This window comes from Pongo pygmaeus, chromosome 7 (assembly GCF_028885625.2).
Source record: "Pongo pygmaeus isolate AG05252 chromosome 7, NHGRI_mPonPyg2-v2.0_pri, whole genome shotgun sequence".
Taxonomy (NCBI): domain Eukaryota; kingdom Metazoa; phylum Chordata; class Mammalia; order Primates; family Hominidae; genus Pongo; species Pongo pygmaeus.
In genome coordinates this window covers 93,810,448-93,829,288 of record NC_072380.2, presented here as the reverse complement: position 1 = coordinate 93,829,288, position 18,841 = coordinate 93,810,448, and the positions used below count along the sequence as shown (strand labels likewise).

Genomic DNA, 18,841 nt, shown 5'->3' with positions numbered 1-18,841 from the left:
GTGTTATCTTTGTTAGTGCCAATTAATACAGTGTCAGGTACATGGTGTTCAGTCAGACCATATTTCGCATTCTTTCCTACCTCAGTCAGGAAAGATAAGAAACCATTTGCATTTGCATGGCATAGAAAATGGTATATGTTTACACTTTTTTTTTAAATTTTTCGAGTTGGAGTCTCACTCTGTTGCCCAAGCTGGAGTGCAGTGGCATGATCTCGGCTCACTGCAACCTCCCAGGTTCAAGTGATTCTCCTGCCTCAGCCTCCCGAGAAGCTTGGATTACAGGTGCCCACCACCACACCCAGCTAACTTTTGTAATTTTTAGTAGAGATGGGGTTTTGCCGTGTTGGCTAGGATGGTCTCAAGCTCCTGACCCCAGGTGATCCTCCCACCTCGGGCTCTCAAAGTACTGGGATTACAGGCGTGAACCACCTGTAACATAGTCCTGTGGCTATGTTAACTCCTACTCTTTATCATAATATAATCAGATGAGATCTAGGCTGTCGGGACACTTGGCACAATATCATGTTATTAGGCAGGATGAACAAGAAGTGGCTAGTATACTGGAGGCCTTGGTAAGACACATTCAACACAGAATATGGGAGTTAAAGTTGGTAATGATTGAGGCAACTTCTAGTAAAGTTTTTAGGGGTCCAGCTTGACCAGGGGCATATAAGGAAATCTTTTCCAAAAGACAAAATGCTACATTTTGCCTCTTCTGCCAAAATTCTTGTGGGACTCTTTGGCTTACAGTGGCAGCATATTGCACATTTAGGCAGGTGCTGCAGCCCATATACTGGATGGCATGAAAGGCTCCCTGCTTTGAGTGGAGCCCAGAGCAGGAAAGAGTCTGCAGGAAGGAAGGGCTGTGATATGAGCTGCCCTGATGCTTGGGTCATGCGATTGGTAAACTCCACGATGCTGGAGGTGTTAGTGAGAGGAAAGTATGCAGTATAATGTGTATGGTGTGTGTGTGTGTGAGAGAGAGAGAGAGAGTGTATGTATATGTGTGGGTGAGCATCATAGCACCAGTGTCTGGGGTTGTGACGAAAGATCATGCCATCTGTACCAGAGACTTATACACCTATTAAAACAAAGTGCCTAATGTGTTACCGGGGCCCCATAGAGAGAGAATTCTTGACTATAGGATATCAAGTAACAATGTATCTGGAACTGTCCATTATGAGCTGGGTTCCGTCAGACCCACAGAGTCATCAAGTCAGGTATATCCAGCAGAAGTCCATCATGAGATCAAATCGTGCATCTGGGGTCAAGCCTAAACAAGACCAGAAGTCCTAAGGTAACTGCATGAGCAGGTGGTGCAGATCCCCATGTCACCCACCACTGCAGCACCAGCACCCCTCCTTCAGATCATGCCTCAGACAGTATGTGGGTCCCATGTGACCAGCTAAAGGAGGAGAAAAAGCCTGAGCATGTTTAATGTACCAGTCAGCTCAGGGTGTGGAAGCAAGTTAAAAATGGGCAGTGGTTTCATGACACTTGCAGTGTGGAGGGGGACTTGAGGAACTGGTAAGGAAAATCATATCAATCGACAAAGCTCAGAGTCATGTACCTGTTCTCTATTTTATGTGGAGGACACAGTGGCTTGGGATGGGAACATATACATACCCATGGGTGGAAGCGAATGGTCTGAAAAGCTGGTCAGGGACCTGGAAGGAGAAGGACTGAAAAATTGCAGACAAGAATGTTTGGTGGAGAGGAATGTGTGTGAACCTATAGGAGTGGGCAAAATATGTGAAGATTTTTGGCTCTCGTATTAATGAACACTAGAAAGTATCAATCACAGAAGAGGCACGGAACAACAGAGTAGACAAAATGACAAGGCCAGCTGACATTAGGCAATCTCTGAGCTGATGTGATTGATGCATGAACGGAGGAGACACAGTGCAGAGATAGAAGCCATATATAATGGGCTGTGTCTCATACCTCAGTACTGATGCCTGTGCAAGTCTAACCTGTCAGCAACAGGGAAAAACACTGCTCCCAATACGACATCTTCTTCAAGGAGATGATCTTCAGTCGTGATTTTCCTTGTGGGAGGGGATCGATGTGCATCCAACATACGTGGCAGCACATTCGACATTTTCTTGAAAAATCCTGGGAATTTTAGTGCCTTCAGTGCCCAGATTACCCTCAATGTTGGGTCATTTCCTGGCTTCAGCCTTATGCCTGTTAAATTGAATGAGCATAGTCGTACAAATTACTCAGGAAAACCAACCAATGAACTATGGCTTTTTGTTTTGTTTTGTTTTGTTTTGCTTTTTTGACACAGAGTCTTGCTCTGTCGCCCAGGCTGGAGTGCAGTGGAGTGCAGTGGCACGATCTCGGCTCACTGCAACCTCTGCCTCCTGGGTTCCAGCGATTCTTCTGCCTCAGCCTCCCGAGTAGCTGGGACTATAGGCATGTCCCACCATGCCTGGCTAATTTTTGTATTTTTAGCAGACACGGTTTTACCATATTGACCTGGCTGGTCTCGAACTCCTGACCTTGTGATCCACCCACCTGGGCCTCCCAAAGTGCTGGGATTACAGGCATAAGCCACCGCACCCGGCCAAACTATAGTATCTTTACCAACCATATGTGGAACATTAAATCAATAGTGTATGCAAAATTTTTAGCCTCATATTAGGCATGTAATGCTAGTTGCTTTATAAATGTTAGTTCAATAATTATCACTAAGACTATTGGCCTGGATAAGATATTAGAATTTGGAAATTTAACATTTTAATGGGAATTATTATAAAATGCCATGTCCCCATTCTTGTCTTAAAATAATTTTATAACTTCAGTATTTCTTAATAACTTTGTGTCAACCTATGGACATCAAGTTCTGCCTAGAATTAACAATGATGTCCTCAGGGGCTGATAGAATGTATAAGGGCATGTTTGTCCTTTACTTAGCACTTGGAGTCCCCTCTTCTCTAGCTGATGGATTTGCTCTTATATTCCTTAACCCTTGTTCTGACTTACAGATATCAGTGGACACTGAGATGTTACAGTTGGGGTTGAGAGGAACAGAAACTAGCCTAAATTAAAGAGGACTTAGAAGATATTTGGTGTTCTCATGGCAATGACGGTTCTCTAAGCTGTTGGGAAGTTGAGCTGACACCTGGAAAAGTGTCAATAACAGGGCTGTGTGTGTGTGTGTGTGTGCATGTGTGTGTAACATGATCTCTTTCCTTTCTTTTTTCTCTGTCCCATTCTCTTTTTCATTGTGCACTTGACTTAAAATGGTTGTTCTAGCCCTTACTAAATTTAACTTTTTACTTCAAATGTCAAGTACCATCTATGAAGTCTCTCTGGTGTTTAGTTCAAACTATCAAGAATGAGAATGATCTTCAAACAGCCAATAAATTGGCTTTTTCTGAATCATCTTTGGACAGAGAAAGAGAGAGACCTGGGCACAAAAGTTACATGGCATAAACACAGCTGTCCAGGCCCAGCCCTTACACATTGCTTTGTGCCTGGCAGGTGCTAGGGAAGGGAAGTAACATTTAGTTTTGATGCTAAATTAGTGTCGGAAAAGGTATATTTAGTTCTGCTAAACACTCTACTGTGTTTGCATTTTCATCCTGATTTATTTACATTTAAGAAAGCTTTTCTGCTTTAGATGATACTCAAGGAACATTGCAAGGATTAGAGTTCCTTATTTTATTTCCTGACTTTTCTCATCTCATTCTCTACCCAGAATTGTATTAAAAACAAGTTCCCATACTACTTCAGGGAATACCAGCATACACAGGAAACTACTTTTCTCTGAGATCAGCTTATCTCAGACAAAATGATTGACCAGCTCCAAGGAAAATGGAAGTCCATTTCTTGTGAAAATTTCGAAGAATACATGAAGGAGCTGGGTGAGCTGTGTTTACTTGCAAATCATATCCAGTAAAAATGGGCATTTTGATAGCACAGAACTTGCTCTGTATAAAATAATATTAATCTTGGACTCCCTAATTTTTCACGTAGGAAAAAATAAATATTGATTCAGTACCGAGATATAGTTCTGTGCAAAACTACGTTGGAGTTGACAATAATCCCTCATATAAGTTACCATGAATTTACATAAACAAAGCAGGCATGTACCATATACTAAACAGCAAGTGATTTTAATAAATGTTTTAAAACAAAAAAATACAACTATTTTTAAAAATGATTATTTTGTAAACGTTTCCTCTAAGCTTTAGGGGATCTTCAGAATAAAGTTCAGAGTAATCTTGTTTTTCAGCCTCTGCTGGCTGCTGACTTTTCTTAGTGTGTGCCAGCAATGCTCCAAATTTTGCTCCCATTTTCACACTGCTCTCTCTTCTTCTGTAGTATAGCATCCCTCTTCCTCTGTCTTAAAAGGAAATTTATGATTATGTTTGAGGTCTGCTCTGATAATCCAGGATAAACTCCCCATCTCAAGATCCTTAAATTAACCACATCTGCACAGTCTCCTAACATGCAAAGGTAACATTCACAGGTTCCAGGAATTAGGATGTGAATATTTTTAGGAACAATTATCCAATCTGTCACATCCTGTGACCATGTTTTATGATATGAATTCCATGAACTACATTATAGTATTTTCCCAATATATCTTCCCTTAGAATTTTAACTTAGGTACTGCAGTATATGTAATGCTGTTTCTACTGAAAATACTCCTACATGTGCTGCACAGAGCTGTGTATACAAGGATGTTCACTGCATAATTATTTGTAATAACCAAAATGGAAACAAATGAATTGTTCATCAACAGGGAGACAGACAAAATAAATTTTGGTCTATACACACTGTGGAATGTTATGTACTATGAAAAAGTATATATCTATATGGAGTGACATGGAAAATTTTCAAGACATACAGATAAGGGGAAAAAGCAAGTTGAAAAACAGTAGATATAACATATTTTTAAAAATCCTATAAATAATGGTGATGCTTGCACAACATTGTGATGTACTCAATACCACTGAATTGTAACGTCAAATGGTAAACTTATGTTATGAATATTTTACCACAATAAAAACATACATCATTAAGGAAACAAGCCCATATATGTATACATGTAAGAATATAAGTGAAGAGCTAAATATCTGGCAAAATCCATATCAAAGTATTTTGTTTGCATGTGAGTGGATATAATTTTAAAATAGGGAGATGGTTGATAGCTTTAATCAGATTTTCAAAGGGGTTCAAAAATCAGTAAGATTAATAGCTACTGGACTAGTGAAAAAGAATACTCACTAAACAAAAACTGGAGACAGATTTTTTTTTCTGCAAAAATAGTCTATTTTAACATGTAATGGTGGAGCTGCTGGCTTGGGATATGTGAAGTCATGCCTCATTAAATCTGTTCAATTTGCAAACCTCCTAGTTAGCAAAGAATTATACAGATAATGTTGAGTTTTTGGAGTCAACAACAGATTTAAATATTGTATTGTAATGTAATGTATTTGTAATTCTTTATGCAAAAAGATAATACTCCTTTTATCTGGTTCCCAGGTATAGGAAGAGCCAGCAGGAAACTGGGCCGTTTGGCAAAACCCACTGTGACCATCAGTACAGATGGAGATGTCATCACAATAAAAACCAAAAGCATCTTTAAAAATAGTGAGATCTCCTTTAAGCTGGGAGAAGAGTTTGAGGAAATCACGCCAGGTGGCCACAAAACAAAGGTGAGGCCTACGACAGTCTTTCAGACACATTTCAAAAGAATATTAGTCAGATATCATCCTAGGTAAGTAAGCAATTCTAGCAAACATATCTGAAGTCCTTAAGAGAAACTTTTGTCTAAAACATAGGTCTAAGGATGTCACACGTGAAGATACAAATCTTCTGGGATGCTTGTGAAAAATGCCTCCTGCTCACTGCCAGAGGCCCTGAAAATTGCATTTTTAATGAATCTGATGCAGACGCTTAGCAGACCACGTTTTGAGAATCATTTCCCTAGATTACTGTTTAGTTTCTCAGAAACAAAAGTTTTCCCTATCCATTTTGTAGCAGTTTTCCACACATAAAAATAAACCTTGTATTAGCTGGTATAGGTAAGGTTATGCCACTGTAACAGTGAACCCCAAGCCTGGAGTGAGTTAACACAATGGGGATTTATTTCTAACTTACAGTACATATGTAGTGTCGGGTGGCGTTGGGGAAGTTTGTGTGTGTGTAGTGGAGTAAACAGGAAATCTGCTCCTCCTAATCTCTCAGGGATCCACGTGAAAAGAAGTTCAACTACCACCTGTGGACATTGTGGTCTTCTCCAACACCAAGATAAAGAGACACGGGCTTTTTATTGTCTCACCCTGAAAGTGCCACACAGAGTTTTCATTCATATCTCAGGAATATATTATTTATTTATAATATGTAATTTACTTCTATACATATTGTTTACAGTCTTTTTCTCTACACCAGAATGTAAGCTCATCCAAAACAGGATGTCCTGTCTGTTTCACAGAACCCCGTGCTTGGTCATGACAGTTATTCAATAAATATTTATTATTTGAATGAATGAACTCAATAGAGGATTGTTAAACTATATGGAGGGTAATATCCTGATAAAAGGAACTATCATGCCACTGTAATAGACAGTTACTAAATGAATATGAGAGTTCAAATTCTTGTACCATATAAAATGGAAGAAAATTTTTGACTTAAATGCTTAATATGGATTTCTATGCTAAATTTTTAAAAATCTACTAGAATAAAAAAGCTAGGTTGGGTGCAGTAGCTCATGCCTGTAATCCCAGCACTTTGGGAAGCCAAAACGGGAGGATTGCTTGATGCCAGGAGTCTACGACCAGCCTGAACAACACAGCAGGATCCCGCCCCTACAAAAAACACAAAGATTAGCCACTGTGGTGGTGCGTGCCTATAGTTCCAGCTACCCGGGAAGCTAAGGTGGGAGGATTGCTGGAGCACAGGAGGTTGAAGCTGCAGTGAGCCATGATTGCACCACTGCATTCTAGCCTGGATGACACAGTGATACCCCATCTCCAACAACAACAACAACAACAACAAAAAACTGGAAAATATTATTGGGATAAGAAGAGGAAAGAGGCCTTCTTTCTTTTAAGTAAGCTCATATGATGGGATTTTGAATTAGTTTCACATGTATTATTATTATTATTATTTTTTATTGAGACAGGGTCTCTGTTGCCCAGGCTGGAGTGTGGTGGTACAATCTTGGCTCACTGTAGCCTCAACCACCTGGGCTCAGGTGATTCTCCCACCTCAACTTCCCAAGTAGCTGGGACTATAGGCATATGCCACAACACCTGGCTAATTTTTTATTTTTTATGGAGATGGGGGTCTCACTGTGCTGTCCAGGCTGGAGTTTCACACTTATTTTGAAAGTTAAAATGTATTTGTAAGTCTTTATGCAAAAAGATAATACTCTGCTTACACAGTCAAAGATAAAAAGAACATTTCATGGCCGGGTGTGGTGGCTCATGCCTGTAATCCCAGCGCTTTGGGAGGCCAATGTGGGCAGATCACAAGGTCAGGAGATTCAAGACCATCCTGGCCAACATGGTGAAACCCCATCTTTACTAAAAATACAAAAATTAGCTGGGTGTGGGGGTATGTGCCTGTAATCCCAGCTACTTGGGAGGCTGAGGCAGGAGAATTGCTTGAACCAGGGAGTCGGAGGTTGCAGTGAGCCGAGATCACACCATTGCACTCCAGCCTGGGTGACAAGAGCGAAACTCTGTCTCAAAAAAAAAGAAAAAGAAAGAACATTTTACTTATTCTTCAAGATAATATTACAGTTTTACTCTTGTAAAACCTTTTTTCTTCAGCAGAATTAGCCAACAATTTTACTGCTGACAAAGTCTTAAAATAGAGTTGTCAACACCATTCTAAAACTACCTGAGAGTATTACAACAGCTAAAAAGAATTTGCCGCCTGATAAAATTTTAGTGTTGAAATATGACAAGATGATCTGAATTTAGTTTTTTCTGTTTTTCAGAGTAAAGTAACCTTAGATAAGGAGTCCCTGATTCAAGTTCAGGACTGGGATGGCAAAGAAACCACCATAACGAGAAAGCTGGTGGATGGGAAAATGGTGGTGGTGAGTTAGCCCATCCTCGCTTTCTTCCCACCTTCTGCAACCACTAATAAAAAATCACAGCTTGTTCTCAAACAATGAAAATGAATGCTATTTTCCTTGTTCTCATAGTTTAAAAGAATGAGAAAAAAATTATGAGATAAATGTATAATCATAAGCATTATATAAAATGTGTGTGGATTGAGGAACTAAAAAACTAAAGAGAATGAAAATATTATGCAGCCTAATCCTTTGACTCACAGGTAAAACAAAGCAAGTGTGTATTTGTGCAATGAAGATTTTAGCAGGGGTTGAGCGTTGTTGCCAATCCTCTACTCCACTCTAGGATTAACTTCTCACTGTTTTTCCATCTCAACACCAAACAAAAACATGAAAAGGAATTCTAGACCGGGGATAAGAAGCTGAAGTGGTGTTTTTTTGGTGTATGAATGAGTTAATACACGTCACTATCATGTCCCTATGTTTTCATATATTAATATTATTTCCCAATTTCCACAATAATCCTGTAAAGTAAAGCTTATTATCCCATTTAACAGTGAGGAAACTGAAATTCAGACATTGACTTACCTAAGGATATGCAGCTAGAAAAATGTGATGGTACTGGGATGAGCATCAGGTTGTTTTCATTGAACACTCTATATTTTATAGAATCCATCCTGCTCCCTTTCAGATGGTTTCCCAGGTCACCTTCCCCACTTCTCCAGAGTAGAAGAATGTGTGTTCATGATTTTCCTTCTCCCAAACCCCCACCTATACCAAATGAGTAAAAAGGTAACTTTCTACATAATATAAAATAGTTCTAAGGGAATATGCAAGATTCGTGTGTAGGTTACAAAAATCTAACCTTGTTTCTTAATACAGTGATTTTTTTTCTTTCTACAATGAAGAGTACATTTTATTCCTTATAAATTCACAAGGGGAAGACTAAGGATGATTGATTTTATTGCTGTTTATAATGACATTAGCCAATAAACAGAAAGCTTTCATAGTTCATTAGGAAGAACACTACACTCAGAATCAAAGGATGTGGATTTCTACCCCTGCCATTCAGTACTTATGTGACTTTGGACAATTCATTTAATCTCTTCAAGATTCAGATTCCTTGCCTTCAAGATGTAGACAGTGTCTTTGCCAAAGTTTTCTGAGAGAATTAAGTATCATCATGTGTATATTAGTGCCCTGAAAACCATAAAATACTATGTCAATGTAAGCTAGTATTATCATTTAGAAAGTGTAGAGTATGTAAAATAGCAAAATGCATCAATGTTGGCATTTAAAATATTTAAATAAAAACTTAAATTCCAAATTGTATGCCTTGCTTTATACATATATAAACATTATATATACCCTAAATATACCACATATATGTGATTCGCCATATATAGGTTATATAGAACATGGCAAAACCAGCTAACGGATAGGTCCTATCTATAGTCTATATAGATCTATCTATCTATCTATCTATCTATATATATATATTTTTTTTTTTTTTTTGAGATGGAGTCTCACTGTGTCATCCAGGCTGGAGTGCAGTGGTGCGATCTTGGCTCACTGCAACATCCACCTCCCAGGTTCAAGTGATTCTCCTGCCTCAGCCTTCTGAGTAGCTGGGACTATAGGCACGTGCCATCGTCCCCGGCTAATTTTTGTATTTTTAGTAGAGATGGAGTTTCACCGTGTTGGCCAGGCTGATCTTGAACTCCTGACCTCAGGTGATGTGCCCAACTTGGCCTCCCAAAGTGCTGGGATTACAGGTGTGAGCCACTGCGCCCGGACTCTCTTTCAATATTTTTAAGGAATGTATGTATGGATAGTACTTAGTTTGCACTTGTCTAAATGTTAATTTCCCTAACTATACTGAAATACCTCATATTTCTTTTGTCTTGTAGGAAAGCGCTGTGAACAGTGTTATCTGTACACGAACATATGAGAAAGTATCATGAAAGTCAGTCTCAAACTCTTAAGGCTTTCTCAAGCTGTCCTCCAAACTACTGAGGTTGTTTAAATAAAACTCCAAAGTAAAATATTATGACTATTAATATGAGAGAGCCTTTCTTTGCACAAGCATCAATAATTTTGCTTGGCAAGTTGCACATGCCTGTATCACGTAGTACTTTGGCATTCGTGGCCATGAGAATCCAGGATGATATATCCTGTTCAATGCAAGGCTGGGATAATATTTTCAGAGAGGCACTTCATGTTGATTTTTTTCTTATGATGCATTTTATGTCCACCCTCTAAATTCAACATAATCTGCACTTTATTGGGAAAATAATATTTTTTAATAAATAGAATACAGCACACCTTGCAGGTACACCTCAGTTATATATGAAAAGATAAGAAACCATGTCTAGAACTAAGGCAGTAATTGACATTCTAATGTAATACTAAACTGTTATGACAGAGAACACCATATCCACTACCAACATCACTGAAAGCCACTGCAAAGAATATTCTGTTTTATTAGCACAAAATCTCATGCACTCTTAGGCTTAGGAGGGATTTTAGAAACTGTGTGGACTGAACACTTTATTTTGTGGATGGGGGAACAGGCCCGAGTCAGTTAATTGTACACTTTACTATCACTCAGATGGTTTCAGGAAGAATTAGAACCAGAATCCATGTTGCCCAGTTATTAACCTTACAACCATAACAAAGTGAACTTAGATTGGAACAGTTAGGTAGAAAGAGGTTTATGGTGTACAATTATGAACCAAGTGTAATACTACATTATACTAATGAATAAACAAGCTTCCATTTGTCTTAAAATGTGTAGCAGGATGTCATAGCTGAGTCCAGATGAGGATATAGAGTTTTACCATTTGAACCTGAGGCCTGTCATTGCTTATTTGTCTGAATTGATATATGGGGGATCTCAGTCGTCTGGTAGATGTGGGAGAAATGCTTGTTTATTTTTTGGTGTACTGAAATGACAAAGAGGACAATGGAAGGCACAGAAAGATATCTGTACCCTCAGCTACTTGGACTGGACAGAGAGAGGATTCGAGGCAAATGCTGAAGGAGATGTTTTCCTGAGGCCCTGTGCATGGCTGTGGATGTGAGCAGCTCTACTGCAGGCTCAGGTAACAGCTTGCTGCAAAGACAGAGGAGAAGCTTGGAAAGGAGCCCAGGACTGCTCTGACACCTCCACAGTCAGTAGCTATCGGAACTTTGAAAAACAGTGCTCCTGGCTTTGGCATTAGGTTGTCTTGCCTGCTGTGGTCATGAAGATACTCTCGTAGGCAATAAGAACCAATGCAGGAAGGCTTGTGCTGAAGGGATAGTTAGCAGATACCAGGAGAACCCAGGAAAGACATCCCTGATGACTCTCAGGAACACCTGGGGGCCAGGGGCTGGAAGAAGGATGGACTTTCAAGGGCTAGAGTTTTTCATGAACAGGAGCATGACATTGGATGTAGATGTTAATATGATTTAATTTGTCAACAATCTGATAAAATCTAGGGATGTTTGAGTACTCAACTGAAAAAACAACCCACAAAAATACAACAATAGCAACTGCACATTTCCAGGAGAGATGAGCAGCATGCCTCCTGTCTTCTCATTTCCTTTATGCAGTTGGGAATCATTAAAGTAGAAGGTCATTCACTGTGGTTGATCGAAGTGCATCTCTCTCAGGGATGGTTGGGAAACTGATCTAAATAAACCAAATCAAACAAGATATACCACAGCTCCAGAGTGATGTTGTAATTCAGGATTTGCTGCACATCTGCTGTGCACCAGGCACTGCATGAGAGCTGGGGATAGAAGGAGAATGACGTCATGCTTGCTGCTCTAGATCAACTTCATAGAGAAGTGATATATTGGAAAGACATCACATGGTTGTGCTAATCTCCAGGAATGTATAAGCAACAGATTATAAAACAAATGTTTATTTTCTTTTTTCTTTCTGTTTTTTAGATGGAATCTTGCTCTGTTGTCCAGGTTGGTGTGCAGTGGTGCAATCTTGTCTCACTGCAACCTCTGCCTCCCAGGTTCAAGCGATTCTTCTGCCTCAGCCTCCCTAGTAGCTGGGATTACAGGTACACACCACTATGCCCAGCTATTTTTGTATTTTTAGTAGAGACAGGATTTCGCCATGTTGGCCAGGCTGGTCTGGAACTCCTGACCTCAACTGATCCATCCACCTCGGCCTCCCAAAGTGGCTGGGATTATAGGTGTGAGCCACACGCCCCGCCATAAAACAAATGTTTCTACTTGGAGAGAAAGATCTAAAACCACTTTCTTGGTGAATAATTGCTTTGCCCAGGATGGAAGACAACTAGCAATAGGGCGGCAGACATATCAGCATGAATGGACTCCTATCACTCCTTTTCATGACATCTCTCTTTCCGGGCCACAGCCTCAGTGCAGTTTGCATTAATTGAGCTCAAGTCAGTAATCATCAGTCAGGATATTTAAGGAATATGGAGTTATTCCTAGTGAGGCATAACCTGTTCTTTTTAAGCTGGGAAAAGTTTGGGGTTTTAAACAAAATCATATTATTTGATTCAGACGTAGCTAAAATATTGCTAGAACAGAAATTTAAAAAACACCAACTAAAGAAAGAGAAGGTGGAGACGTTCTTCGCCGAGAGTTGTCGGGGCTTCCTGCTTCAACAGTGCTTGAACGGAACCCGGCGCTCTTCCCCCAGCCAGGCCGGCCGCTCATAGCCAGCCGTCACTCACCTCTTCACCGCGCCCTCGGACCGCCCCAAGGCCCCCGCCGCCGCTCCAGCGCCGCCGCCGCAGCCGCCTCTCTTTAGTCGCCGCCATGGCGACCGCGTCCACCTCGCAGGTGCGCCAGAACTACAACCAGGACTCAGAGGCCGCCATCAACCGCCAGATCAACCTGGAGCTCTGCGCCTCCTATATTTACCTGTCCATGTCTTACACTTTGACCGCGATAATGTGGCTTTGAAGAACTTTGCCAAATGCTTTCTTTACCAGTCTCATGAGGAGAGGGAACATGCTGAGAAACTGATGAAGCTGCAGAACCAATAAGGTGGCCCAATCTTCCTTCAGGATATCAAGAAACCAGACTCTGATGACTGGGAGAGCGGGCTGAATGCGATGGAGTGTGCATTACATTTGGAAAAAAAATGTGAATCAGTCACTACTGGAACTGCACAGACTGGCCACTGACAAAAATGACCCTCATTTGTGTGACTTCATTGAGACACATTACCTGAATGAGCAGGTGAAAGCCATCAAAGAATTGGGTGACCACGTGACCAACTTGCGCAAGATGGGAGCACCCGAATCTGGCTTGGCAGAGTATCTCTTTGACAAGCACACCCTGGGAGACAGTGATAATGAAAGCTAAGTCTCAGGCTAATTTCCCCATAGCCGTGGGGTGACTTCCCTGGTCACCAAGGCAATGCATGCATGTTGGGGTTTCCTTTACCTTTTCTATAAGTTGTACCAAAACATCCACTTAAGTTCTTTGATTTGTACCATTCCTTCAAATAAAGAAATTTGGTAACAAAAAAAATAAATAAAAAATAAAAAAAGAAAGAGAAGGCGTTTAGGTTTATTTAAACAGTACAGTTAATGTTGAATATTTCCTGTCTATAAGTTTGGGAAAATCAAGTTTTATTTGAATAAGTCAGTTGACAACCTGAGATGGAAAATGAAATAATAACAATGATAACAGCTGTTGTTGAGTCTTGCTAAGTGTCAGGCACTGTGTTTAAACTTTCTATGCATAACTTCATTTTCTCTTTGAGATTAAACTGAGACTCAGATAGGCTAAACGGTTTCCTTAAAGTTCCTCAGCTAATCAATACCAAGGCCAGACTTCAAAATAGGTCTTAATTTCTGGAGAAGCATGCCAGAATGCAACGCCAGAAATCAAGAAAATAATTATTAGAGTTTCTTTTAGAGTCTTTTTATGTAATAATGAATATGATAAATAAATGCATTATTAAAACCACTAACCTGAACTTGTAAAGCCTGAGAAATCCACCCTACATGAACTCTCATGCCCTGAACTGATCAGAAAGGTTACTTTTTGGAGCTGAAGATTTAAGAAGCAGAAAACAGCTGGGTGCAGTGGCTCACGCCTGTAATCCCAGCACTTTGGGAAGCCAAGGTGGGCAGATCATTGGAGGTCAGGAGTTTGACACCAGCCTGACCAACATGGTGAAACTCCATGTCTGCTGAAAATGCAAAAATTAGCCGGGCATGGTGGCACACGCCTGTAACCCCAACTACTTGGGAGGCTGAGACAGGAGAATTGCTTGAACCTGGGAGGCGGAGGATACAGTGAACCGAGATTGCACCATTGCACTCCAGCCTGGGTGACAAAAGCAAAACTCTGTCTCACATAAAAAAAAAAAAGAAGAAGAAGAAGAAACAGAAGCAGAAAACAACCAAATGTTGATTAATTGTGTTGTGGTGGCACAGCCTACCATGGTATCCCATCTACACAACAGTTACCACAGAGCTCTTTAAGGACACTCATGCTCCTCTCACTTATTTCTCATACTTTAGTGAAGGAAGTATCTTCTGGGCCTAGCATATGATAGACTATTCCCAAATTCTAATTTCCTAAAGATTTTGGATTCCTTCTCTATGTCAGACCAAGGAAATTCTAGAATCTCAGTCTCATTAACTATCAGTCTGCTGTTGAGCCCAAGTTTCAACTAACCAAGTCAATTAACCAAGTAAATTGTTAGAGATAAATTGTTAGAATAAATTGCTAGCTGCACAAGCTAACAATTAAATGAAGAGTCTCTGGTAAATGAAGTCATATGGATAAAGTTGGACTAATCAAGTGTTGTAGTTCGTTCTCCTTGGTTTAATATCCTTAGAATCCACTCCAATGTATATTACCCAGATCTCTGTCAATATAAATGAACATCTTTAAATTCTTTTAGAGTATAATGTTTCCTCCAGGGTCAGACCTTACACTTGTCCTCCTAGAACATGGGGAGATCTTATCTAATTTGGGTTGTAGTGGCAACCATGTATGGTTGCAGTGAGTCCCAGGGAGAAAGACATCTTCTCGCAAGGCAACTGCTCCAGATAAGGCCATCAAGCAAAAAGAGTTAGTCTTTTCAGACACTGAAAGGCAGTTTGCTTCTACTGTCAAGAGAGGCTCAGAGTGATTCTAGAGCTCCAAATTTTCAGCTTCTTCTGTGATCACCCAGATGTCCCCATTCCAAATGTCATTATTTCACTCTTTCCCAATGACTGCCCTAGTTTTCAAGTGAGAAACTGAGTGAAGACGTGAATTCAACTTACATTGTAACTCTACCCCATACAACTAAATTTTGCATCTCATTGTCAGCAAAGTCAGCTCTGCCATTATAAAAATATTAATTTTAGGTCCTTGCAGATGCTTTCTAGTTCTCTGAACATGACTTAAACTGAGAGTATAATGATATGAGTTTGTCATTTTCTTTGGATAAGAACTCCACAGCATTCAAAGGAAGTCATTCCACTCCATTCTTGCCTTCATGGACAAGGGCTACAGCCATCAGGATACACACTTCATCACAATCAATACACATAATAATTAGGCTAACCGTGATGCCATTACCACTTCATTTTCTATTAGCAAGGAGCTCAACCCTACTTTGAAGACCAAGGATGCAACCAACGTAAACCACAAATCTCATCTGCTATGGTTTGAAAGTTTGTACCCACTAACACTCATGTTAAAACTTAATCCCCAATGTGGCAGTATTGAGAGGTGGGACATTTAAGAGGAGATTAGGTCATGAGGGTTCTGCCCTCAAGAATAGATTAGTCCATTTATGGGTCAGTGAATTAATGAATCAGTGAATTATGGTGGCTTTGTAAGAAGAGTATGAGAGACCTGAGTTAGCATGCTCAGTCCCCTCACAATGTGATGCCCTGCACTGCCTCAGAACTCTGCAGACAGTACCCACCAGCAAGAAGGCTCTTGCCATATGTGATCCCATAACCTTGGACTTCCCAGCCTCCATAACTGTAAGAACCACAGAAGACCCTGAATAGTCAAAGCAATCTTGAGCAAAAAGAAAAGGACAAAGCTAGAGTCATCACACTATTTGACTTCAAAATATGCTACAAGTATAGTAACTCAAAACCAGACACATAAACCAATGGAACAGAATGGAGAACCCAGAAATAAATCCATGCATTTATAGCCAACTGACTTTTGATAATTGCATCAAGAATATTCAGTGGGGAAAGGATAGTATTTTCAATAAATGGTGCTGAGAAAACTATATATCCATATGTAGAAATCAAAAACCAGACCCTTTTCTTCCACCAAATACAAAAATCAAATCAAAATGGATTAAAGCCTTAAATGTAAGACCTGACACTATACAACTACTAGAAGAAAGTATTGGAGAAATGAATTGGCCTGGGCAAAATTTTTTGGGTAAGACTGTAAAAGCACAGGCAACAAATACAAAATTGGACAAATGAAATCACATCAAGCCAAAAAGCTTCTACATAACAAAGGAAGCAATCAACAGAGTGAAGAGACAACATACAGAATAGGAGAAAATATTTGCAAACTGTTCATCCATCAAGAGATTAATAAACAACATATCTATGGAATTCAAACAGCTCAACAGCAAAAAAGCAAATAAACTGATTAAAAATGGGCAAACAATCTGAATAGACATCTCTCAAAAGAAGACATCCAAAAGGGAAACAGGCACATGCAAAAATGCTCTGCATCACTAGTTATTATGGAATGCAAATCAAAACCACAATGAGATATCATTTTACCCCAGTTAAAATGTATGTTATCAAAAAGACAAAAAAATAACAGGTGCTGGTGAAGATGTAGAGAAAGGGGAATGCTAATGCACTGCTGGCGGGAATGGAAATTAGTACAGCAATAGTGAAAAATAATATGGAGGTTCCTAAAAAATTAGATCTAAAAATAGATCTACTATATATTTCGGCAATCTCACTGCTGGTATATATTCAATAAAAAAGAAGTCAGTATATCAAAAAGATATCTGGATGCCCATGTTTATTGCAGCACTATTCAAAATAGTCAAGATATGGAGTCAGCCTAAGTGTCCATCAATGGATGAATGGATAAAGAAAATGTGGTATAGATGCACATTGGAATACTATTCAGCCATATAAAAAAATAAAATCTGGTCATTTGCAGCAACATGATGGAACTGGAGGTCATTATGTAGGTTGAAATAAGCCAGGCACAGAAAGACAAATATCACATGTTCTCATATGTGGGAGATAAAAACGTTTATCTCATGGAGGTGGAGAGTAGAACGATAGTTACTAGAGGCCGAGAAGCGGGTGGGAGTGATGAAGAGAGGTTAGTTAATGGGTATAAAAATACAGTTAGACAGAAGAAATAACTTCTAGTGTTTGATAGCACAGTAGAGTGACAATGGTTAACAATCATTTATTGTATATTTCAAAATAGCTAGAAAAGAAGATTTTGAATGTTCTCAACACAAAGACACGGTAAGCATTTGAGGTGACAGATATCCTAAATACCTTGATTTGATCATTACACATTATATATATGCATGGATCAAAATATCACATGTACCCCATAAATATGTACAGTTAGGTATCAATTAAAAAAAACTGAAAACAAAAATTCCTTTTCCTTGTAAATTACCCAGTTTCAGGTGTTTTGTTATAAGCAACAGAGAATGCACTCAGACATTATCTTTAAAAACTTACTCCTAGTACTAATTTCTATATCGCTCTGGGTTCAGTCAGGACTTAGAAACCATACTAGTTATATTATGTAATAATACGGAGAATTTAATGTGAAGATTTGTTAACAGGTATAAAAAGCTTAAATGGCATAAAAAGAACACTAAGATTTCACACAAATAGCAACTTCAGAAAGCAGGTGACACTTAAGAATGTGTGTGTGTGTGTGTGTGTGTGTGTGTGTGTGTGTGTGTGTGGAGACGGGGTCTCTCTATGTTGCCCAGGCTGTTCTTGATCACCTGGCTTTCAAATGATCTTCCCACCTCAGCCTCCCAAAGTGCTGGGATTACAGGCACAAGCCACCATGACCAGTAAGAGCTGAAATTTAGACCTCAGAGGAGGCACTGCTCCTATGGGGCCCCATTGGGTTGGGTCTGAGATGTATGAGAAGAGGGAGAAGGTTCCAGATGGTTTGTGCTGGTTTCTCTGAGGCAGTGCCATGAGGTTGGCTCAGAGACAATAAAAAATTGTGAACTGAAATTAATTGCAGCAACTGTAACCTACTGCTGCTGGCAGCCTAAAGAAAGATTGTTGAGGTCATGCCGATGGGAGCAGAAAATATGACACTTGAGTAAAGCTATGAAGGCAGAGAGAAAATGAGCCTGGCATATAACTCAGGGGAGGGCATTCTAGGCAGAGGGAAGAGACTGTATAAAGGCCCTAAGGTAGGAGCATGCTGTGATTGAAGAAAAGAAAGATATTAAGTGTGGCAGGAGTAGACAGAGCAAGGGAGAGAGTAGCATGAGATGAATGCAGAGAGAGAATCGTAGAGACAGATTATGGTGTGACTCATAGGCCATTGCAAGAACTTTGGCTTTTACTCTGAGAGAAATGGGGGCCACTGGAAAGTATTTAGGGGACAAGCGACATAATCTGATGTAAAGTTTAAGTGAATCATGGCTGTTGGGTTCAAAAACTCAGAAGTAAGTCAGTTAGGAAGTCTTAACAGTATTCTAGGCATGTGCTGATGGTGCCTTGCAGTGGGGATGAGAGTGGGGAGAACGAGCAGTAGTAAGACTTTCTAAGTTAGAGCTACAGAATGTATTGATGGATTGGACTTGAAAGCAGGAGAGAG

General features: G+C 39.8%; 1 protein-coding gene and 1 pseudogene across 3 annotated transcripts; both read left to right on the top strand.

Moving 5' to 3' along the window:
- Positions 1–1,176: 1,176 nt before the first annotated feature.
- On the top strand, positions 1,177–10,099 carry FABP12 (fatty acid binding protein 12). Of its 3 annotated transcripts, none has more exons than XM_054499138.2 (5): positions 1,177–1,297; positions 3,707–3,872; positions 5,500–5,672; positions 7,964–8,065; positions 9,952–10,099. In XM_054499138.2, exons 2-5 carry the CDS (start codon positions 3,800–3,802, stop codon positions 10,003–10,005), a joined length of 402 nt encoding a protein of 133 aa, XP_054355113.2. In that variant the 5' UTR covers positions 1,177–1,297; positions 3,707–3,799; the 3' UTR covers positions 10,006–10,099. The 3 variants fall into 3 exon arrangements, with proteins under 3 accessions (XP_054355113.2, XP_054355112.2, XP_054355114.2); XM_054499137.2 differs by having other exon boundaries at positions 1,187–1,297; positions 2,991–3,872; XM_054499139.2 differs by lacking the exon at positions 9,952–10,099 and adding an exon at positions 8,733–8,837 and having other exon boundaries at positions 1,196–1,297.
- Positions 10,100–12,802: 2,703 nt separating this feature from the next.
- Positions 12,803–13,575, top strand: LOC129042820 (ferritin heavy chain-like; annotated as a pseudogene).
- Positions 13,576–18,841: the final 5,266 nt, after the last annotated feature.